At 54.2% G+C, this 23623-nt stretch overlaps 2 protein-coding genes across 12 annotated transcripts in view; one reads left to right on the top strand and one right to left on the bottom strand.

The window, feature by feature from the left end:
- Positions 1-5042, top strand: part of SYT7 (synaptotagmin 7) — a 63388-nt gene extending 58346 nt beyond the window's left edge. For all 11 annotated transcript variants that reach the window (XM_070782963.1, XM_070782957.1, XM_070782961.1 and 8 more), the window contains one exon: positions 1674-5042. In XM_070782963.1, coding sequence (XP_070639064.1) covers positions 1674-1778 — 105 coding nt within the window. In that variant the 3' untranslated portion in view covers positions 1779-5042. The remainder of the gene's footprint in view (positions 1-1673) is intronic.
- A 3110-nt stretch (positions 5043-8152) lies between these two features.
- Positions 8153-11399, bottom strand: LRRC10B (leucine rich repeat containing 10B). The gene is made up of 2 exons (XM_019955363.2): positions 11033-11399; positions 8153-10879 (listed from the first exon to the last, which is right to left on the bottom strand). Exon 2 carries the CDS (start codon positions 10196-10198, stop codon positions 9320-9322), a length of 879 nt encoding a protein of 292 aa, XP_019810922.1. The 5' UTR covers positions 10199-10879; positions 11033-11399; the 3' UTR covers positions 8153-9319.
- Positions 11400-23623: the final 12224 nt, after the last annotated feature.

Below are 23623 nucleotides of genomic sequence, written 5' to 3'. Positions count from 1 at the left end.
CTCCTTGCAGAAACTGACCTCTCTTCGTCATATATTAAGCGAAAGTCCATGCCTGGCCTTGAGTTTTTCCAGGATGCAATTCTGTACCGTAAAGCCATCTCTTTTCTACTTTGAAATGTCTATTCCTTTGTTTGGCTATGGCTTAGTGTGGAGAATGTGGGCTTGAGAGTCACCCTGCCTGGATCCAGGGCCCAGTGCTGCCTCTTAACAGTCATAACGTTTATGAGCCTCGTTCTTCCTCTTGAAATGAGAGTAAACAAACCTAGCCTCACAGGGTGCTGGGAGGATTAAATAACACAGGCAAGGTGCTTAACACAGCATATGGAACATGTATGTTAGCTACGATCGTAATGGCTGTTACTGAGAAGTTCCTAGTAAGGGCATGGGCGTCCAATCGGGAATGGAGGTTTGACCAGGAACAGTGCAGGAAGTCAGCTGATCAGGGAGGTACAGGGGAAGGGAAGATGCTCACTCACAGGAGCAAGTGAGGGGAGAATACGCGTCACCCAGGGGATGGCCCGGTATGAGGGAAATGGGAAGTGGCCTGGGCACCCACAGGGAAGAGGGCCAAGGTGGAGGCACCCCTCAGACAGATGGGAATGGAGAACCTAGCTATTGGGGGTGGGAGGGAAGCAGCTGGCCCCAAAGAGGAGACCTGGCCCAGCCTGCCATCCAGCAAGGCCCAGGGAGTATGTATGACTTGCTGACCTGTGGTCACAGGTAGGATGGGTCCCCAGGACAGCATCACCCACATCCCACTGGGACCATGAGTGTTGAGCCCTTCCTTGACCAGCTTAGTCTTTCTCAAGCTTAGTCTTTCAGAGTTGAGTGAGTCCTACCTTCTGCTGGCTGAACCGAGGTGAAGGTGGATTTGTTCTCCCTTTGGCCCAGGTAGCTTAGGGAGCCCTGTGCTCTGAGCTAACCACCAGTCACAAGGCTGAGGTTAGCCAGGGGATCACGTACACAGCCTCCCCTGCCCCGGGGCTATGAAGCTTCTCACACGAAAGCAGGTAGAATTAGGTTGATAGTATAAAGTCCACGGGGTCTCCAAGACTCGGGCACGACTGAGCAACTGAACAACAACAAACGAAGCCCCAAAGGTCCAGATTTAAATCCCTCTGCACCACTCATAAATCCTGTGACTATGGGTACAGGATACCTCTCTGTACCTTACCTCTCTGTACCTTAGTTTCTCCATCTATAAAATGGGGATAATAACATACCTGCCTCACCGGTAAGGATTTGATGATCTATGTATGCAAAGTCCCTAGCTCCGTGCCTGATAGGTAGTAAGTGCCTATGAAGTGTGGGAGTGTTTGTCAGTAAGGAGAGATAGACAGTGCCCAGCAGGTAGGGGAGGGAAGGGCGTGGGAGAATCCTGCCTCCATCCCCATCCATCTCCCACCACAAAACTGGCTGGGAGTTTAATTCAAAAGGGCCAGGCATGCCCAGGCTCCCGAGAGAAAGCACAAGGAAGATAGGTCAGGCTGGTGGGGGGGTTGCTGGGGATAGGAGGGGCTTCTGTAGGGTAGGTTGTCACTGCAGGCAGAGACCCCATTGGTCCCCACGATCACAAGCTAGGGTGCCACCGTGGACAGAGTGTCACCACCAGTGGGGGAAGGGACAGTGCCTCAGAGGGTGCCACTAACGCCTCCTCTTCCCTCTCTCCCCAGATCTACCTGTCCTGGAAGAGCGGGCCCGGGGAGGTGAAGCACTGGAAGGACATGATTGCCCGGCCCCGGCAGCCTGTGGCCCAGTGGCACCAGCTGAAGGCCTGAATGGGGCCAAGGGAGCCCCAGGGGGCCGAGAGCCGGGTCCCCATCACGCCCTCGCCACTTTATGCACAAGGCCCGGCCTGGCCCCCCCGGCCATGGGTGAGGGAAGGATCCTGAGGGCTCGGCCAGGGAGAGGTCCCAGGAACCAGTCGGGCCCTGCTTCTAGGAAGCACCAGCCCCATTCCCCACCGGTCCAGCTCTGGGGGAGGGGCTCTGGGAGCCATTTGCCTGCTTTGCCCCTTTCCTTCCTGACTTGCTGATACTCAAGAAGCGGGGAGGTGAGCTTGAGAGCCAGAGGGCAGATCCCTCCAGAGGCCCGCCAGGTGGGCACGGTCCCCCCGTTTTCTTTAAGGCAGAGCCTAGGAGTGGAGGAAGGCCGCCCCCTCCCCCGCCCCCAACGTGGGCCCAGGAGAGGGGACTTCAGAGGCGTTTGGCCCCGGCCTGGCCTGACCAAGAGAGAGGGAGGCCTGTTCCAGGGCAGTTTCAGGAGCCGGCTGGGCCCTGAATGCCGAGGATAGTATATAGCCTGCTCCGGGGGTCCTGGAGCCGCAGCCCTGTGTACTTGTGTTGTGTCCACCATGTGTGTGTAATGTGTGTGTGTGCGTGCACGTTTGGGGGTGGCAGCACGCACTCCCTGTGTCCCTGGGGCCCATGTACTGAAGGCAATGCAGAAAGGACTGGGTGGGCTAGAGGCTTGAGAAGTCAACGCACAGAGCTAGGGGGTGGGAGAGGAGAGGCAGGTGAGGGGGTGAGGTGAGGCAGGGATGGAGGAAGAGGTGGCTGGGGAAAAGGGGCAGAGAGGAGCTGGGCTGAGACCTGGGCTCTGTCCTTCTCCTCCCGCCTCCCAGAGCTCTCCACTGCTGCCTCCCCAAAAATGTCATCTCTTGAGCATCGGCTCATGCCTTTTAGGCACCACTGTGTATATCACATTCCACCTCTGCTCCTTTCTGTCTCAGGGGTCCCAAGCCCCCACGAGCTCTCTTCCCCAACATCCTCAATCCAAAGACACCCTCCCCGTTCCCAGGTGTCACCTCCCAGCCACACTGGTAGCACTCACCACGCCTTCCAGCTTCCTTCCCCTTCCTCCTCTCTGTCTGCCGACCTCCCTCCCAAATTCTCCCTCTCCTCCATCCCACCCCCTCTCGGAGACTTTCCCTTTCATTCCATCGTGGTCTCTGTCCTTGCATCACTTGAGCAGCTCACGTTTCCCACCGCCCCTGGTCCCCTGGTTCAGGCGGAGGAAGCAGAGAGCATTCCCGGATCCTGTGAGCTTTGAGGTTGCCCTCCTCCCCCACAAAGAAACTGTGGTTTCCCTGCCTCCGCGGCTGCAGAGACCAAAACTAGCAGCTCCACGGAGAGGGAAGATTTCAAGATGATCCCTGCTTAAGCCCCCTCATCCCCACGTGGGTACCGGTGTTGATACAAGACAGCTGGCAAACGCCTTCGAATCCCGGGGTCCGCGCGCTTGCGCCTGACATTCCCGGCAGATGCCGCCAGGTGGCGCCAGCACACCACAATCTGTGGACGAGGCTTGAGACCACGGCTCTACCCCCAAATGGGTCTGACGCCCCAGGAAAGGAGACCCTGGAAAAGGTCCCCCACTTTGCACGGCAAAAGCATGGGCAGTTGGGAACCATGTTCCTTAAGTAGACTTCCCTTTGAGCTGAGCGTTCTGCTCACATTTTTGCCCATATCAAAAGTTTCTTACATAGACTCTCATGCCTTCACCCTTACCCCTGACCCCAAGGATCTGGAGGAATATCATACAAAGTAAGTGAATCATTTTGTAGAGTGAAGAGTGCTAACGTAAAGCAAGTAGTCATCCACATTCCTTGTAAATCCCAAATTTTCTATATGGTAGCTTTGCTTAAAATGGGGGTCTGCCCTCATGGCACGGCCCTTATCGGGCAGGCTGGGGAACCAACCCCCAGCGGGGAGGGAGGACAGCGGCTCCGGAGACAGTGGAAGCGAAGAAAGGTTGCTGTTGGAAGCTCTGAGAAGCGGAGGGGCTCTGCCAGCCTCCATCCCGCCCTCAAATCCTGTGCCCCTCCACCCCGAGGCCGGTGGGAGAGCAAGCCCCGCCCCGGGTCCCCTTGCCTGCTACAGAGCTCTCGGGAATTGGACCAACTAGCACTGAGTGGGCGGGGCAACTGCATCCCCGTTTTCCGAGCCCCGCCCACGAAGCTCTTAGCCAATCACATGCAGAGAGCCTCACAGGGTCTTGCCTATTCCAAACCTGACCGCACCCAGGCGCAGCGATGAACCCTGCCTGGGGTTCTCCAACCCTCGACGTGCAGCCTAAGCTCTGGGACGCGGGGGTGGGGTGGCAAGCGGCGGGCCAAGGGCAAAGTGGGCTAGCAAGGGAAGAGGCGGGTGGTATGGGTGAGGGCGGAGGGAGGTCTAAGGCTTTAAGGAACAGAGAAAGGGGGAACTTGAGGGTGGAGGAAGGGCACTGCCCTGTCGCCATCCCAGGACCTTGGAAAGATCACCCACACTCCCAGGGCCTCAGTTTCCCCATCTGTAAAATGATGGTAATAATACTTCACCTACCTCATGGGGGAGGTTGTAAGGCCGCCGTCACCTGACCTGGGGGTGGAGGCAGGAGGATTCTGAAGGTGCTACCCGCGAGCAAAGTATTATTACCGCATCCTGAAGGCAAGGCCCGCCTGCCCCTCCCCCCACAGAGCCTCCGGGGATAGCTGAGGCCGGCCTGGGCCCACCTATCTCTTCTCCACTGTGTTCCTGCACTCTTCTTGAGCGTCATCCACCATCTTTGTGGGCACCCTAGAGTTAGTTGTTAACTTGTTCAGGTATCCTTTCTTGTGACCATCACCCCACATAACTGCTGTATAAATTCCACCTGCCCCAGGACCCCGCACCTGCCCACTGGCGCTAGACGCCAGGGAAGGGACAAGGAAAACAGCCACACAAAAAGCCAAGGGGAGTCCCCAGAGTCCCCAGTCCTGCTGGGGCCCCAGGGGTGGGGATTGGTGGTTTCTGTTTGTATTGTGTTTGAGTCCTTGAGCGCAAGTGTTTTATTAAAAAAAAAACTACGACAAAAATCCACCGTCACAAAAAAAAAAAATTGCAGCGAAGAGAAATGAAGAAAAACTGAAGAAAAAAAGAGGGAAAAAAAATTTTTTTTTCCACCACATGCACCCTCTAAGCCAGCAAGATTTCCTCTTTGCAAAATCGTATTTTTGTGGGGATGCGCCCTGCTTTTTGTGGCAAGGCCCATTCTGATTAATAAAGGATCGTGAAAAAGTAGGGCCTTGGCTGTTTCCTCCGTGGGTCCTAGCCCTCCACTATCTCCCAGGGGAAGAGGAAGTGGGGGATGGGGATGGGTAGCCTGGGGCCAAGTCTCCCCTCACCTGTCACCTTTGGGATTCAGCTTCACTTGATGAGGCCCTTTTAGCCTATCTTCTGGTTGAGGATATGAACCCACCAGCTACCCAGAAAGCCAGGAAGCAGCCATACTCCCTGGATCATGCCTAAAGCAAGGCTTATTGGGAGTGGAGTCTCCTTAGGGCTTACAGGGTGCCCCCTCTAGTTCACCCAGCCCAACACACCCTCCCCACAGTTCCCAGGGGACCCTCACCACCCTCCAAGGCAGGTGAGACAAACCAAAGGGAGAGCCTTCACCTTCCCCACCACCAATGTGAACTCTGACAGGGCCACTGTGGTTTCAGGCCAGTGTGTCCTCTCTGTGTTCCCTGTGGAGTTCTGGGTCTGTTGGCTGGACCTGAGCCTTCTCTCCACCCTTTTTCTGGTTTCATCCTTTAGAATTAGAAAAGTCTCAACTCAAAAGCGTCCCAGGCCAGTCCCGGCCTGAGGACCTAGGAAGCTGGGCCCCAGTAGACACAGAGGCCCCGGGGCAAGCTGTTTCCTTCCTTAGTTCTCTCCATCCACAGAAGAGCAATAACCATCCTTGCCCTTTCTCCTTCCCTCCCGCACAAAGCCGGGGGAAACGAGGCTTGGCAGCTCTCCCGGTTCTTTCAGAAGGGAAGTGCTGCACCTGTATGGGTGCACAGGAAAGGAGAGCCCTCCACTGTCATGTGGCCACCTGCTGGCCCCTGTCCACTCCTATTAGAGGGGCCACCTCCCCTCTTGCTCCCCCGCACCGGGGGCTGGCAGCTTTCTCCTCACTCTGCACTAAGTACTCCCACCTGAAGCTGCCCGCCCTCTCCCCTTCTGCCCCATACTGACAATATGGTTTAAATGTCTCTGGTTCAGAGGTTGGAGGGAGCCCTAGGGTCAGGTAAGTAAGCCTCACAAGCAGTTCTGGCCAGGACTTCTGCTCAATCTGGAAAATCTAGGCTAAAAAGCAGGACAGCTCGGCCTGGCAGAAGTGACAGCCCCTTGCCGTGGGCTCCAAGCCTCCCTCCTCCTGCACTTCTGTCTTTCTCCTGCCTTCACTTCGTGGGGTTTCTCTTCATCCCTACCTTCAGAGACTCCCCTATCCTTCCCTGTGCCTGGGACCACTGCCCTCTGGTCTCTTTCTCCTGCCAGTCCCTCTTGGATTCCGCTGCTTTCTGGAAGGCCATCTCAGGCCACGTCCTGCTCTCCTCTCCCTCCCCCACAAAGACAACCAGAAGGACACGGCTTGAACATGCTGTATGCCCCAGCCCTTGGCTCCCCTGACCACCTGTCTCCCTTGAAGAAGCCCCGCTCCCTGTGTCTGAGTCTTGTGTGTATGTGTTGTGTCACCTTTAGCTTGTGAGCCCACCCTCGGGCAAGGACCCCTGTCTGAATACATGTTCTGCGTAGCACACTCGGGTGTGCTAATAAATGTCCATTCTGAGAACAAGAGTGCCCAGGTGTCTTAAGGAAGCTTTGGGGCAATGGCTAAGCAAGCCCATGTGATGGCACTGGAAGCAAGGGAGGTGCTTCTGGGCAGGGCCCCCAGTTTCTGAGCACCCTGTTCTCCTGCTTTCTGAAGCGGGAAGAGGGGGATGGTGGTAATGAATTCAGGAATGCTGCTCTGCCAGCTGGGAGGGCTGGCTGTTGGGAGGCTCCAGGAGGAAGAAAGGCTATGATTCCCACTGACTCCATACCCAGACCTGACCACCAGCCACAGGCAGGTAGCATCTCCGGTGGTTCGGATTGAGCACTGGGTTAGGAGGCCCAACATACACTTATGGGCAAGTCACTTACCTCCCCGGGCCTGTTCTTTGCCCTGTTGCTGCCTCTGCTCTCATCTCATCACCATCCCCACAGCCTGCCTCTGCCCTGCATCCCTGGCACAAACACTGAACTCTTCCAGGGCTTCCCTGCCCTGTTCCCCCACAATCCACCCACCCCTGACTGTCCCCCCAACAACATGGGGAACTGCTGACCTGGCCATTGTTACAAGTGCCCCTATAAAAATCATCTCCTTTTCTCCCTTCTCCTCCAAGGCCAAGTGTTAAGTCACGGGCAGCTGGGGGCTGGGGAGCAGGTGGGCCGGTGGGAAGGACCACCAGCCCTGATGGAGCCTCAACAGGGGGACCGTGGCACCTGAGGGTCTCTGGGAGGGACACAGTCAGCAGCCAAACCCCAGGCTCCTTTTCTTCCTTGAGAAGAAGGCAGCCTCTAGTCTTCCCCATTCTACAAGCACTTTGTGCATTTGGAGGCCTTCACTCTCCCAAGCTGACTCCTTCAGATCCATCCCTGGCCTCCTCCTGATCCGCAGGGCCAGCCCAGTGGCCAGCGAGCTGCTGGGCCAAGCCTGACCTTTGGGCCTTATATGACATTATCCTTGTTGCCATGGTGATGGTGGCCTGGCAGCATCTTCTCATGGGACATAGGCCTCCAGGCTTGAGGTTTTACAATTTTCTCTCTTTAAAAAAAAAAAAAATTTAACTCTTTCCACCCTGCCCCTCCTTAACAATGAGGAGAGAAAGTAATGACTGAGCTTAAAATTAAAAAAAAAAAAAAAAAAAAAACACAATTAAGAGGAAGAAACAGAGAGAGGAAAATGGAGCCAGGGAGATGGAAGGAGGGAAGAATAGTCACAGATGGGGAGGAACAGGGTCAGTACCAGTGAAAGAATAGAGAAAGGTCAGCCCAGCCTGAGATTCAAAAATATATTAAGAGTCAGGATATCTGAGAAGGAAGCTGGAGAAGACCGGGGAAGGGAGGCTGGGGGTTGGGGGCAGTGGCCGGGTGGCAGAAAGATACAGCCAGACGGAAGAGCAGTCTTGAGCAGCCAAAGCCATTTGTGACTGAAGACAAGCTCTCCTGCCCCAGACAGGATACAACAGTTGGCTGGGGCCACTGTGACGCAGAGCTGGGGCACATGGACAAGGGGCAGTGCCAGGGGCAGCCCAGAGTCCCCACAGCAACGGGACCCAGTGCTCCCAGGGCTTATAAATAAACAGACATGTGGGAAACGCACATTCTTTCTCCAAGAAATATAATTTATGTTTACAGCCAGTTTTTTTTTTTCTTTTTCTCTTCCTAAAGAAAACACCACCATGTGGGGCCCCCGCCCCAGACAGTGTCCCTGAGTGGCCCTGGCCCTGGGCCTTCCTCCCATTATTGCTTGGATGGGAAAGATCTGACCCTGGGAACTGCAGAGCAAAGCTTCATTCCTCACCCCCTGGAGGCTGTCCTGGTGACGGAGAGGAGGCACACAGGGCTCGTCCCCTGCCCCACGCCGTGCCAACCACCCTGACGCTGCCCATTTAAGGGAATGGAGAGTCCAGGCGGTGGCTACACAGGAGCAGCCGCCCAGAGCAGAGAGCCTCTCTCTTGGTGCAGGAGGCCCTGGAGGCACAGTGGCTTCTTTTCAAACCTGACAGCTGGAAGGCTCAGGCCGTGGGGAAGGGAGGGCCTGTTCTCTTTGCAGCAAGATTCCGCACACAAGCTGGGAGAAGAGAACAGAAGAAAAGGCAGGGGCAGAGACCTTGCCTTCTGGCTGACCCCCTATCCCCACCCCTTCCCCACAAAATTTAGGAGGCCTGGAGAGGGAGGTATGTACCATGAGCCCCGGTGGAGGGGCAAGGGCAGCTGTGGTGTTTGGTCCCCAATCCCCGGCTCCCACACCTGTCTGTCCAGGGCACAGGCTCCAGCTCCAAGCCCCCTGCCCCTGAGCCAGGCCTTCTTCTGTTCGCACTTCTGCCTCATGCAGGCATGTGGTCCACCCGAGAGGTAGTGGCTCCTGCGCCAGAAAGGGTGGACCTAGGAGATCCAAACTCCGGTTGGAGGTGGGGGCCTTGGGCATCCAGACTCAGCCCAGGAGATGATTCCGTGGTCAGTGGTGACCCTGGTTCCAGGAAGAAGCTGGTGCTTTTATTGTGTTGTCAGTGACTCTATCAGGGGCCAGAGAGGCTATAGGTGGAAAGAGCTGGGGCTTCTTGGCCTGACGGCTGCCCAGGGACCAGCCGGGAGGCAGTCTTCTCATCACCCTGGAATGTCTGAAGATGGCTCCCAGGCCTGCCTGTCCCTGGCAGTGTGCCCAAACTGACCCCTCCTCTGTCCCCAAGTAGGGACCCACCGTTCCCACAACCTTCCCGGAGCCCCTCCTCCCAGACTGGCCAAAGCCCATCGTTCAGATCACAGGCTCAGGTGCCCAGTCCTGGAGCTGCTTCCAGGGCACGGAGGCTGTCGCCGGGGGCCCCCAGAGCCTGGGAGCTACCGCCCCCTATGAGCAGGTCTTCTTCCTCTTCATCATCAAAGACCCGCGCTGGGCGCCTGGGCGGCGGCCGGGGCGTGGGCTCGTCGCGCTCGGCCATGCGCTCGACGGCGCCCTCGCCCACAAGGAAGACTGTGTCGGCCACGCGGGGGGGGCCAGTGACCGGGTTGTGGTCGTAGGAGAAGACGCGCAGGGCGCGCAGCGGGTGCAGGTCGGGGAAGCCGCCCAGGCGGTTGCGGTCTAGGTCGAGGATGTGCAGGCGGCCCATGCGCAGCAACGCGGGCGGGAATTCCTCGAAGCGGTTGCCGTAGAGCCAGAGGCCGCGCAGGCCCGTCATGCGCGGCAGCTCCGCGGGCAGCGCGCGCAACCGGTTGTCGCCCATCTGCAGCGACTGCAGCGCCACCAGGCGCAACAACGGCCGCGGGAAGCGCCGCAGGAAGTTGCCCTCGATCCAGAGGCAGCGCAAGCTCTGCAGCTGCGCGAAGTCGGCGGGCAGCGCCAGCAGCCGGTTGCTGCCCAGGTAGAGGCGCGTGAGGCGCGGAAGGCGACACAGGCCGTCGGGCAGGCGCTCGAGTTTGTTGAAGTCGAGCGCCAGGATGCGCAGCTCGCGCAGCTCCTCGATCTCCTCGGGCAGCTCGCGCAGACCCGTGCCGCTCACGTACAGCTTCTGCAGGCGGCTCAGCGCGCACACGGCGCTGGGCAGCCGCCGCAGCCGCCTCCCGCTCAGCTCCAACTGCTGCTCGCCGTTGCGCAGTTGCTCCTCAGCGTCCGACGGCAGCTCGTCCGGCGTAGACTCGGCGATGCCCATGGTCACCAGCCCCGGGCGGGGCCGCCGCCGCCGCCCGGCATCTCCCCGCCCTGGCGGCCCCTGGGCCTCCTAGACGGGGCCGAGGCCGCGCTGGCTCCGGGGCCCCCCGCCCCGGCCTGTCCCTGCTCCGGAAGGGAGGCCGTGCGGGGCGGGGAGGAGGCGCCCCCCTGGGGCCCCGCCGAGGCGCGCCGCGCTCGGCCGCCCGCCCTCCGGCCTCCGCCGCTCCCTCTGCTGGAGACCGACTGGTTTGGGTTAGCGCGGATTCTTAGCTTGGAGACCCGTCGCCCTGGCAACCCCCGACGCGCGCGCGGCTGCCAATGAAGCGGAAGGAGGGCGGGGTGGGGCCAAGGTGCAGCTGAGTTGGGTCCTGGAGCCCCGGCCCGCGGCCCGCTTTCCCACCCGTCGGGCGCCGGAGACAGCACTAACCCAGGGAACCCAAGAACCGCGCCCCGCAAGCCTGGCTCCGTGCCAACACAAACCCGACGACTGACGCTGTCTACGCTTCCAGCCACAGCGAGCCGCTTCGTGTGCGGTTTGTAGGCGCCCAGAGCTGCAAGTCCGGGAAGGAAACAAGGACTGAGGAAATGCCGGCGCGCGACCCAAGACTCCGGACAAGTGGCTCTCCAGCAGGGACTGAGAGGCGAGGTCAATGCCCGCCAGCGTGCGTGTCCAGTCTTCCCGCTAGGGTCACATTAGGGGAGTAACTCAGAACAGTGCTCTTTCTGGGCTCTTTCAGGGTGGGTCGAGGATCTGCGGGGACCCAAGCTTGGCTCCGTACCCCTCCCCGCCCGGTACACCCTCAGCGCGCCGCAGGTTCCGGGTTAGTGCACTCACCCCTTCTGCCGAGTTCCTCCAGCTGTGCTTAAGGTCGGTGGGTAACTGCGGTGGACAGAGGACTGGAGCACACGAGCGCCTTTGAGCACCACAAACGGTGACCACACTCGTTCTGTAACGCTTCCTTTTGCACACGCTCTCACCAGCAGCCTTTTTGCCCCTGACTTCCCTCCTACTCCAAGCCCTCCTGCTAGAGCTGCCAGCAGAAACACTCCCTCTGGTTTATTGCCAGCCTGTCATGTGCCCAGCACTGTACTAAAAGCACTGCGTTGAATCCTTGCCACAAACCTATGAGGTAGGTACCCTCACTGCCCCGATTTTAAAGATGGAGAAACTGAGGCTCAGAGAGGTTTGACATGAGCTGGGTGACTTGCTTGGGGCTTCCCCGGTGGCTCAACTGTAAGAATTCGCCTGCAGTGCAGGGGATTCAGGAGACACAGGTTCGATCCCTGGGTCAGGAAGATCCCCTAGAGACGGGCATGGCAACCCACTCCAGTATTCTTGCCTGGGAAATCCCATGGACAGAGGAGCCTGGTGGGCTACAGTCCATAGCGTCGCACAGAGTCAGACAGGACTGAAGTGACTTAGCATGCACACATGCACGGGTGACTTGTCCAAGGTCACCCCGCTGGCTAGTGGCTGGGATTTGAAACCAGGCAGGGGACTTTCCTGGCTGTCCAGTGGTTAAGGCTGGCGCTTCCATTGCAGGGAGCGCAGGTTCCATTCCTGATTGGGGAACTAAAATCCCGCATGCCTCACTGCTTGGCCAAAAATAATAATAAATAAAAATAAAACCAGGCAGACTGCCTCTCCAACTTGTTTTCTTAACCATGTGTGCGTGTGTGTGCTCAGTCGTGTCTGACTCTCTGCGACCCTATGGACTGTAGCCCGCCAGGCTCCTCTGTCCATAGGACTTCCCAGGCAAGAATACTGGAGTGGGTTGTCAATTCCTTCTCCAGGGTATCTTCCCAACCCAAGGGTCGAACCTATGTCTCTTACATCTCCTTCATTGGCAGGCAGGTTTTTACCACTAGTGCCACTTGGGAAGCCCCTCTTAGGTACTTATGGGATTAAGAATGCCTTTGTCATCAGAGTTAGAGGCTCTGCCATGAGAAAATTCATGGTCAGAAGTGGAGTCGTTTCCATTTATTGGAGTAGTCTTAACCATGTTCCACTCCAATAAATGGAAACGACTCCACTTCTAACCATGAATTTTCTCATGGCAAAGCCTCTAATTCTGATGGTTATTAATCCCGTTAGAAAGATGAGGAAAGTGGCCCCAGAGGGATTAGGCAACTTGCTGAAGGTCACAGAGTGATGAAAGAATACAGTCAGGGAGTCAAGTGTGTAGGCTCCAAGCCTCCTCCATCCTGCCTTCCCATGTGACTGGTGTGTTGATAACTGGCTGAGTGACTTCTCTGATGATCCAGTGGGTAAGACTCCATGCTCCCACAGGTTCCATCCCTGTTCTGGGAACTAGATCCCACATGCTGCAACTACGAGTTTGCATGCTGCAACTAAGACCTGGCACAGCCAAATAAATGAAATAATAAATTAAAAAAAAAGATAATTGGCTGATGGGACAGACCTCTAGACTGCATCTTGCCCTTTGACCCATCCCATTTTTTCCCACTACAGGCAGGGCAGGAGGCCAGTCCAAGGGCAGACAGCAGTGGCTGATGCAAGAAAAGGATGCAAACCACAAGCCCTGAAATATAAGCTGGGTGGGGCAGGCACGCTTGTCTCCTTCCCTGCTGGCACAGGGTCTGGCACATAGTGGTGGTTCAATGAGAATTGTCAACATTTTAAAAGATGAAGGCAAACCTTACATACTGTGAAATGCCTAGGCCATAAGTATACGGTTTGGTGAGTTCTGACAAATGTAAACACCGTGTAATATTTCCATCACTCAGAGTTCCCTCCTACCTGCCTCTTCCAGACAATCCCCACCTCCCAGAGGCAACGGTGATCCTGACCTCTATCATCATGGATCAGGTTTGCCTGCTCTTGAATTTCATATAAATAGAATTATTCCGTGTGTACCTTTTTTTTTTTTTTTTTTTTGGTCCTGGCATCTTTTGCTCAGATGCTTGATATCTATGTGTTGGATAAGGGAACAGAAGGGCAGAGCAATAGCAGTTGTAATCAGCTGAGGGATGTCACGGGGCAAACAGATGATGGAGAACACAGAGGCAGGTGTTGCTCTGAGCCAGGAGCTAGCTGCCCTGGAATGAAGACTAACAAGATCCGAGCTGAGTAGAGGAACCAGGCAGAGGATAAGTAGGGCTGAGATACCAGATCTGGGATGGAGGAGGATTCTGAGCCCCAGGCAGCAGGATTTCAAGCTCCTTCTGGATCTCCCCTAAGCCCCAAACCAACTCTCTCCCTTCTACTCATTTGGGAGAACTTCTGGGAAGAGCTGACACCTCAGAGACCAGAAAGCTGAGGAAAACCCAGCCAGGCATCTGGGACAGGAAAGAGCGCCTCCCCATCCACCCCACCTCCTGGTGCCACCCCCACCCCCGCCAGCAGCTTCCCCAAGGGAACATTTGCTGCGGAGGAGGGGGCCCAGCCAACCCCCCTCACCACATGCTCGGGGCTGGCACTGCAGCACCAGGCAGCCCTCTTGGGCTCTGCCAGCACTGGCAGGACACCCAAGCCCCTGCCACCCCAGCCCCGGCCTTGGCAGAGCTTCCTGGGCTCAAGGGTACAGGGGACCAGCCCTCTTCTTTCTTTCTTGCTCTCGGTAGATGCTGTACCTCGCCTCCCACCAGGCCCTTCTCAGTGGGGAAAGGTAAAGCGCGCTGTCGTTCTGGGCCCACGCAGGCTGGCAGCGGGGCAATCGTGTTGATGAATCACGCCGGCGCTGCGGGCGCCCAGCCCTTGTCGAGGCGTCACTAATGAATTAGCTTCAGCCCCAGCACAGGGCCTCTCAGCCTTTTCCCACTCCCCCGAAAGGCAGGAAACTGAAACCTGGGAGCCAGGAGGGGCTCTGACAGCTCCAGGAATTCACCCAGACCCCAGCCAGCCCCTCTGCCCACACGTGCTGGAAAAATGTCCAAAGGCCAGGCCCCTCAGGCCCCCTGAAACAGTCTCTCCAATTCTGGTCAGGAGCTAGAACTGTCCCACCCACCTCCAAATCCATTGTGTTGTTTTTTTTTTTTAAGAAATTTTTGAAATACAGAAAACGTACAGAGCTTTCTGGGATAAACACCCCTGTGCCCAGAATCCAGCGCTAACAGTTGCTCACACTGTGTCACACTTGCTTTATATCTAGTTTCTTTTAAATAAAAGGAAGAAAACTGCACATGTCATGTAGAAGTCCCCTTTGTTGCCCCTCCTGTGCCCCCACGAGCACCCCAGCCCCCTGCCTCACTGACCCTGCCACGACCTGTCTGGTTCCTACCCCCACCATCCCATGTTCCAACCCCCCACCTCCCCCTCACCTCCCACCCCCCATCTTTGGAGCCAGGACCTCTGTGGCTGATGGAACTTAAATAAGATAAAGGAATGTTGGCATCGTCTATTCTTAGAAAGCAAGGCTTTGAGCCTATTAGAGCCAACCATGAAATGCCAGCCCTGGGAGTATGCTTGGTACATCAGAAGATCACAGGTTCTGTTAAGAAGCCAGGGACCCTCACCCCAGAAAAGTGCATGGAGGCAGGAACTAAATGACACTTACAATTCCCATGGTTCCTCATCTCCCGAGGGTCTAGTCCAACTCCCTCATTTGGCCAAAAAGGAAGTGACAAGTCCTTTGTACCATGGCCCACTCCCTTTACCTGTACCAGCCAGAACTTGAGTCCTCACCATCATTCAGGTTTCATTCAACAACCATGAAGCCCCTGCTCATATGCCCAGACACTGCGGATGGCTATGCATGTGAACCTGAGACAAAAAAAAAAAAAAAAACCCTGCCTTTGTGAAACTTGCATTCCTATGAGTGGAGATAATTAACAAACTGCATTTGAATATGTCAGGCAATAGCCAAGTTATAGAAGAGCTAAAATAAGAAGAGAGGACTGAGGACCCCACTTAAAACAGAGTGGCCAGGGACTTCCCTGGTGGCCTGATGGTTAAGAATTCACCTTCCAATGCAAGGGATGTGGGCTTGATCCCTGGTCAGTAAATTAAAACTTCATATACGTTGGGGCAACTAATCCAAGATGCAGATACCAGAGAGAAGCCTGGACTCCCCAGAGAAGAGCCTGTGAGCCTGCAATGAAAGACTCCTCAGGTTGCAAAGAAGACCCAATGCAGCTTACATAAACACATAAATAAATAAATATCAAAGTGAAAAACAGAAATAAAAAGTAAAAACAGAGTGGCCAAGGAGGCCTTGGTGGCAGGATGGCATTTGAGCAAAGACTGGAAGGAGGAGGAACAAATGAAGCAGACAGATGTCTGAGGAAAATAGGTTCCAGGCAGAGGGGATGGCAATGCCAAGACCCCAAGGCAGGAGTGTGCCTGGGCGTTCTGGAGCCACAGAATGCCCGCAGAGCAAGGGTGGGTGGGGCTCGGCAACAGATGAGGACAGAGAGGAAGGGACAGGGCAGACCATGGAGGGCTCATGGCCTCCTGTGAAGGCTTTGGCATTGACCCTGGGTGAGAGCTCCTTGGGGACTTTGAGCAGAGGAGTGACATGATTTGACACACATTTTAACAGGATCCCTTTGGCTGCAGCTGCAAGAAAGATGTGTGCCAGTGCGGCGTAGGGGGAGGAGGCGGGGGAGGAGTTTATGTTGCTCTCACCCCTCCCATCCAGTTCTCGGCCACAAAAATGATGATGGTTACCATTTACTGAGCACCCCCGGGTTTTCTGATTTACCTTTCTCCACACCTTGGCCAGACAGGTACCTGCCCTACAGATGAGGAAAACAGATTCAGAGAAGTTATGTAGCTTGAACACGGTCACACAGCTGGTCAGGGGCAAAGGCAGGATTCCAACCCAATCCATCTTATTGCGAGCCAGGCCTCCCCCCACTGTATCTTGTTGCCCCTCTTGGCTGTGGGAAATCAGAAGAACCACCCAGGATGCCCAAGTGCTTTCTCCCACCCTGCCGACAGCAGAAAAACTTCCAGGACCGTCCTACTTGGAGATCTTGATTCCAGGCCCTGGGGTTCAGTGTTTGCCCAACTGGGGGTGTCCTAGAACCCACAGTGCTAGTCTCAGTTCAGATCAGTCACTCAGTCGTGTCTGACTCTTTGTGACCCCATGAACTGCAGCACACCAGGCTTCCCTGTCCATCACCAACTCCCGGAGCCTGCTCAAACTCATGTCCATCCAGTCGGTGATGCCATCCAAACATCTCATCCTCTGTCATCCCCTTCTCTTCCTAGTGCAAGTCTAGGAACCCCAGAACAAGCTGGAGAGGGCCAAGCAAAGAGGCCCGTAGGGCTGTGATCTGGGCTCAGGGTTTGCCTGTTAGCAAATCCCAGGTAGTCTCTGGCCCCTCACTGGCCCAGAACTTTCTCTAGACAAACAGACTCACAAGGCTAGCCCAGCCTCAGCCTCTGAGCATCTGCTCCCCAGGCTCCCTGGAAACTAGAGCCTAGATATACCCTGGAGGATCATTTTCCCCTGAAACAAGAGCTCTGAGAGTGACCTGCCTGGTCTGTTGAAAGCTGAGAGTGTCATTTTCCATTCAGTAGCCACCCCCACCTCCACAAACCCTCTTCATCTCTCCCAAGGACACAGGAGCTGGAGCAACATGGCCAAGAGAGTGAGGCTGACTCAATGGCCAGGGCCTTGCCTCCACACTGTGGATGGAAACCTGACCAAAGTAATGGTTCTAGTAGGTTCCACATTCCAAAATGACTTCTGAGCACTTCCTTCCGAAATAGGCCACAGTGGTCACAGCTGACTGCTGCCCATATGTTAATACCTTCCTAGACCTGTGGCCAAGTGTAGGTCCAATCCTTTGCTCCAAGACTATAAACTCAGCTCCCAACCATGACCACCAAGGACTAGCCTGTCTTAGTCCCCCTCCCTGTGGTGGGGGCTGTTGAGGGTCACCAACTTCTGTTTTTTCCCACCTCTTCCTGAGTTCTCAGGCTGATGGGATGGGGCCCTGGGATGAGCCCTGAGCCGATGGATGTCGGCAGAATTGACACATGCCACCTCCCTACACAATCGGCCTCTCTTATTTTCTGCAGTGTCAATGGTGGAAAGGAATTGGATCCCCGAGTCATTACTTGGAAATGCAGTCTCTGATTCATGTTAGACTATGTAACAAATAAGGAATACATTTTTAATATGTTTAGCCATTTAGAGGTATAGGCTGTTTGTTACAGAATGCACCTGGTCTAACACACTTCCTCTCAGTTTCTCAAATGCACCAGCTTCTTTCTACCCCAGGAGCTTTGCATGTGCTGGTCCATCTTCTTCCCATTCTCCTTGCCTCGCACTGCTTACCCTTAAAATTTCAGCTGAAACCTCCCACTCTCAAAGAATCTTCCCAGATCCTTCAGAACACAGGAGTCAAGCCCCGATGTTACAGATTCTTCAGCTCCCACATTTCTCCTTCAAAGTACTTATTCCAATTATAATTAAATAAATAATTAACTGTGAATTAGTTGAAGTCTGTTTCTTCCCTGGTGGCTAAGAAAGTAAAGAATCTGCCTCACTTCAGGAGACCTGGGTTCAATCCCTGGATTGAGAAGATCCCCTAGAGAAGGGAATGGCAACCCACTCCAGTATTCTTGCCTGGAGAATTCCATGGACAGAGGAGCCTGACAGGCTACAGTCCAAAGAGTCTCAAAGAGTCTAAAGAAACTGAGTGCAAAGAGTCGCAAAGAGTCTAAAGCAACTGAGTGACTAACACTTGCACTTTCCTCTGTACTAAAGATATAAGATCCATGAAGGTGGAGACCTTGTTCATGGATGTTCCATGGTGCTCAGCCCCATACCTACTGAACGAACATGTGTTGAATGAATGGATGGGAAGTGTCCCTCCCACAGGATCCCTGGGGCCGTCTGTCCTGACTTGAACTACTCACCCTCTCAGAACCTCAGTTCTCACATCTGGAGGAAGTCCCAAACCGTGGTGGAATTGCGGGTGGGGAAGAAGTGGGAGGAGGGGAGCTAGGGACAGCTAGATTACTTGGGCCAGGCATAAAATTTAAGGGGGCACCAAAAAACTCAGTAATCAAGAGAAATAATAGTTTAATGCAATAAAAGCAGGGTCATAGCCAGTGCTGTGATCCATAGTGGATCATATGTCAAAAGAAAAGTCAGTGATATGAATCCTGTGTTTAAATTTCACTACTGTGTTCCTCATGAGGTTTTTTGCATTAATTTTGATTTTTTAAATTACTGCATTAAACTAATATTTGTCTGCATTCCTTGGCTTGATAGCACTTCTTTAAATCTTCTGCCCAAAGAAGTGCCTCACTTGCCTCACCCTAGTCCCAAACCTGGAATCCTCCTCTCCTCGAAGGATCCTGTGTCAGTGAGATAACGTAGGAGCTGGGTATTATCTTGAGATAGCAACTGATGCTCCTCTGGAGGCAATTTCCTTATATCCCTTACCCTCCATTCAGATGCTAAATTGGCTTCTCAAATTCCACTCTCCAAAGGAAACTCAGAACAAAGAGTCAAATCCTTGGCTTTAAGTTGCAAAAGAGGCTTTGAAACACAGAGCAGGTTCTAAGAGAGAAATACTTTGTGTTAAGTCAAAAAGCTAGGCTTTGAACTTGGAGAGCCGGGAGCTGATGCTGTAAGCCCTGGAGCGAGGAAGCGTGTGTCATCACAGAAGTCAAGATCCCACCCAACGGGAGCTGAAGGCTCAACAGGCAGGCAGGAGAGAAGGGGCAGGGGGTGGGGGGGAGGAGGCAGAGCCACATTCCTAAACATGGATGCTGGCCCGGGCTGAGCCTGAGGGTGCCATGAAAAGATCCCAAGTGGGCCTTCCCTGTTGACTCAGTGGTAAAGAATCTGCCTGCCAATACAGGGGTTACTGGTTCGATCCCTGGTCCAGGAAGATCCCACGTGCCACGGATAAACTAAGCCCATGCGCCACAACTACAGAGCCTGTGCTCTGGAGCCCATGCTCCACAATAAGAAAAGCCGCCACAGTGAGAAGCTCCTGCTTGCAGCAACTAGAGAAAAGCCCACGCAGCAACGAAGACTCAGCACAGCCAAAAATAAATAAATAAATTATATATATATATATATATATATATATATATATATATATATATAAAGGTCCCAAGTACGTTTGGGGAATACCAGGGCAGAGGGGATGGCACTTCTCTTAGCAGGTGTGTCCTGAGGATATAACAGCTCCTCCCACCCCGCCTGTATGCAGAAGCCTTAGTAGAAATGGAGGTGATCTGGACCCTCCCCAGAATCCACGATATCCCCCTGTTTCCTGAGGGGGAACATCCTGAAGTTTATGCACCCCCAAGGAGGACTTGGTATGTCGGAGAGCAGGCTGATGGACCTGGAGGTGCTGAGTGTGTGGTCCAGGTAAGGCAGCTGAAGGACTGGTTGCGTGACCCTGGCAACCAGAGACCAGAGTGTCACTCTTGTTTCCAGGTAGATGCAGGCAGGACAGGTGTGGATGACCAAAGCCCACTTCACATCTCGGGGGAGTCAACCATGGACAGATGCCTCTCCCCCGGCAGCAAGCTCCAGGCAGGTATGCGCCCTCTTGGGGAAGGAGATGAAAGAGAACAGGAGCAGATCCTGACCAGACTGGATTCTCAGATGGACAGTTTTGCCAACTCCACGCTGGCACTTGCCATCTGCAGCTTCCCAGCTGGCTCAGTGGTAAAGAATTCACCTGCCAAGCAGGAGACTTGGGTTCGATCTCTGGGTCAGGAAGATCCCCTGGAAAAGGAAATGGCAACTCACTCCAGTATTCTTGCCTGGGAAATTCCATGGACAGAGGAGCATGTCGGGCTACAGTCCATGGGGTTGCAAAGAGTCAGACGCGACTTAGCAACTAAATAGCAGCAGCAACAGCAGCATCTACCATTATGAGCTGATGCGACTGCTGACCTTGAATACCTCCTGAAAGGAGTTCAGGGTGAAGATCAAGAATGAGGCACTCTGTGCTCCTGCAAAAACTGGCAGAACAGGTGCTCAGATAGTTAAATATTTTCAATAAAAAAGGTTTTTTGAGTCCAGTTCTTGCATCTCTTCATACCTAGAAAAGCACTAATATCCTTCATGGTGATGTCTGCTCCTCGTGACTAGCAGTAACCTTCACGAGATTATCAGCAACCTCTGTTAAAAAAACGGCGGGGGGAAGGGGCGGCTTCCCCTGTGATCCAGGTGGTAAAGAATCCGCCTGCAACGTGGAGACCTGGGTTCAATCCCTGGGTTGGAGAGATCTGCTGGAGAAGGGCATGGCAACCCACTCCAGTATTCTTGCCTGGAGAATTCCATGGACAGAGGAGCCTGGCAGGCTACAGTCCAAGAAAAACATGTGCTTAATTTCATGTACTCTGCCTTCATTAAAATCGCATATACACTGACCTTCCTCTCTACCTTTTTGGAACAATTTCTCAGAGCTATCTGAAATGCTGCCTCTCAGCCTATAGTCCTCATTTTGCCCCAAATAAAATTTCACTCACAACTCTCACGTCGTGATTTTTTTTTCCAGTTGACAGTTTTAATTCAAAGGGGATCAAGTTGCACTGGAAGCAAAGAGATGGGTGTCTAAGTTCAGTTACAGAGAGACCGAGGTATGTTTCCAAGCTCCTGAGTATGTGCCTGTGAAATCTACATCTGCTGTGCGGAGGGGATGTCATCTATACGTGGGAACCACGTCCAAGGGGCTCCGGTTGCATCAGGAAACTTGTAGATTGGTATGCTGTTAGGGCAGTGGGGAAGGGCATCTTTTCTCATGTCCCACAGAGAGTCCTTAAGGACCAGCAGCAGCTCTGCCAGGTATGTGAAGCTCCCAGCTCACGGGAGGCATGCAGCAAATGCTTATTCCCTTCTTTTTTTCTTAAGTCTTTCTTGAATTTGTTACAACATTGCTTCTGCTTTATGTTTCCAATTTTGGCTCCCAGGCATGTGGGATTGAACTCAAATCCCCGACACTGGAAGGTGAAGTCTTAACCACTGGACCACCAGCAAAGTTGCCTTGTTCCCTTCTTGATGGTAACCCATATGTGAAGGACATTTGAATTCTTTGGGCCTCCCAGCAGTCTCTTGAGAGGGAGAACCCCAAATGCTTTACCAAACAGAACCCACACATCCTACTATGGAAGCTGAAAACTCTGGGAACTCCCAGCCTCCCTGGTAAGTTGGCTGCAGCCATCCAGCACAAGTACCTGTTCCAGATTTTGAATCGGATGTGAGAGATGCAGAGCAGAAGAGACTGTGTGGAGTCCCTTCTGAGGATGTGTGGGGGCGGCGGCAGCAGGAGGAACAGAGTCCAGGCTCCTGCAGGGAGGGAGGCACGTGCTCTCAGGGGGCCCAGGTCCATGGGGCGATTTTGATCATGGTTCTTGGCTGGGTAGCCTCTAACCTTTATTCTCAGGTCCACCTGAAGATTTTGTGAGCTCCAAAAGCCTTTTAATAAATTTCTTATAGCTTAAATAAGCTGAAGTTGGTTTCTTTTTTCTTTCTTTTTCTTTACTTTATTAAAGAATATTTATTTATTAATTTGGATGCATTGGGTCTTAGTTGCAGCATGCGGGATTTTCATTGCAACACGGGGGCTTACTTGTCTAGCGCCTTGTGGGATCTTAATTCCCCGATCAGGGATCATACCTGCATCCACTGCATTGGAAGGTGGATTCTTAGCCACTAAACCACCAGGGAGGTCCCCGAAGTTGGTTTCTGATGCTCGCAAAGAGCTGTGACTGCTACCCCGCATGGTTGGAGCCCTAAGTGAGTCACGTGATCACAGTGGAGGGCCCACTGTCCCGGACCCACAGGGCCTTCACTGTCATAACTAGGAGGCCCCACACTGCCAGATCCTCCTCCTCATATATGCTCAGGAATAAGTCTGCCCAGGTTCTTCAATACCAGCTTCCCACACCTGGTGCCAGAGCCCACCAGGAGAAAGAGGATCTGCAGCAAAGCTGTCCTGCCATGGGGACCACACCTCGCTGGGCCCAGAGCCTCCTAAAGCCTTTTTTGAGCACAGCTTTTTCAGGATCTTGTCCAATCTCTCTTCTTAGAATCCCTGTCTTAGATGCCTTCCTGGCCTCTTTACCTAAGGACCTCTGAAGTGTACACACACACAGCCCACTTCAGCAAATAGTGAAAGTGAAAGTTGCTCAATGGTGTCCAACTCTTTGTGACCCCATAGGCTATACAGTCCATAGAATTCTCCAGGCCAGAATACTGGAGTGGGTAGCCTTTCCCTTCTCCAGGGGATCTTCCCAACCCAGGGATAGAACCCAGGTCTCCCACATTGTAGGCAGATTCTTCACCATCTGAGCCACCAGGGAAGCTTAAAGCCCCATGCTTTTCAGCAGCTGCAATCCAAGACCTCCAGTGCAGTGATGTGATGGGAAAGACCATGTATTCCTAGCAGAGACTAAGCCATGAGCCTCTGGGAGCTGGCTGCACCCCTCTGGCTCAGGCTGAACTTATTTTCACAAAGGTCTTTGCAGCAGTGAAGTTTTATGACTCAAAGAACTTTCTTGGCAAACCTTGTCTGTAGCAGCATCTTGAGAAGCAAGGAGTGTCGGGATACCTGGAGCAGGAGAACTCAGCAGGCCCTCCTCTGACCTCGAAGAGAGACCTCAGCAGGAGAGGGGTTTCCGGAGTCTGATGCCTCCAAAAATATTTGCTGCTCAGGGAACATTTCCATGGGACTGGGGACCTCTCAGGACAGTCAGAGAGGAAGTTGGGGGTCGGATCCTGCCTTTCAGGCCCCCATGTCTCTGTGTGTAGCAGCCTCCCCATGCAGGGCTTCCCACCACCCCCCAGGCTTCCAGTTCCCACCAACCAGTGCCTTTTCCCAGCTGGCCAGCTGTCAAGCCCGTGAGCTGGTGGATCTGTAGGTCGCCATGTGACCCGGGCCAGATGGTGCCCATCAACATCAGCTGCCACGGTTCTATAATGGCACCAGCCTTACACACGTCTGCCTGCCGATCACACAGCACCCAGCACCTGTCTGCATCCTGCTGTCTGGGGCTCCACTCCCCCACACCCATGCCATCAGCACAGCACCCACCTGTGTCCCCAGACTTCCCCCGGAGGGAGGTCCCTCTGCATTCTTGCTCAAAAGATGAAGGCCCACAGAATGTTCCCAGCTCCCAGCAGGCTGTGGGGGCTTAATAAAGAATAATCATCCTCATTGTTGATGACACCTCAGAACAGTTTCTAAAATTTCAGTGGGGGGTGGGCAGGATTCAATATGGTAGCGGATTCAATGTGAAAGTCGTTCAGTCGTGTCCAACTCTTGGTGACCCTTCCATGGACTGTACAGTGTACAGTCCATCGAATTCTCCAGGCCAGAATACTGGAGTGGGTAGCCTTTCCCTTCTCCAGGGGATCTTCCCAACCCAGGGATCACCTGCTGAAAGGAGAGACTGTCCTGGTTACAGGTGAGCAGAGGCCCTTCCAGGCCTGGGGAAATTGGCCTGGGAGAATTGTCCTCAGAGATAGCACCCCCTTGA

This window comes from Bos indicus, chromosome 29, assembly GCF_029378745.1.
Source record: "Bos indicus isolate NIAB-ARS_2022 breed Sahiwal x Tharparkar chromosome 29, NIAB-ARS_B.indTharparkar_mat_pri_1.0, whole genome shotgun sequence".
NCBI classification, from domain to species: Eukaryota; Metazoa; Chordata; class Mammalia; order Artiodactyla; family Bovidae; genus Bos; species Bos indicus.
This window is presented reverse-complemented; position numbering and strand designations above follow the sequence as displayed.

Coding starts and splice junctions, on each gene's coding strand:
- LRRC10B (XM_019955363.2), bottom strand. CDS start 10,198: ATGGGCATCGCCGAGTCTACGCCGGACGAGCTGCCGTCGGACGCTGAG.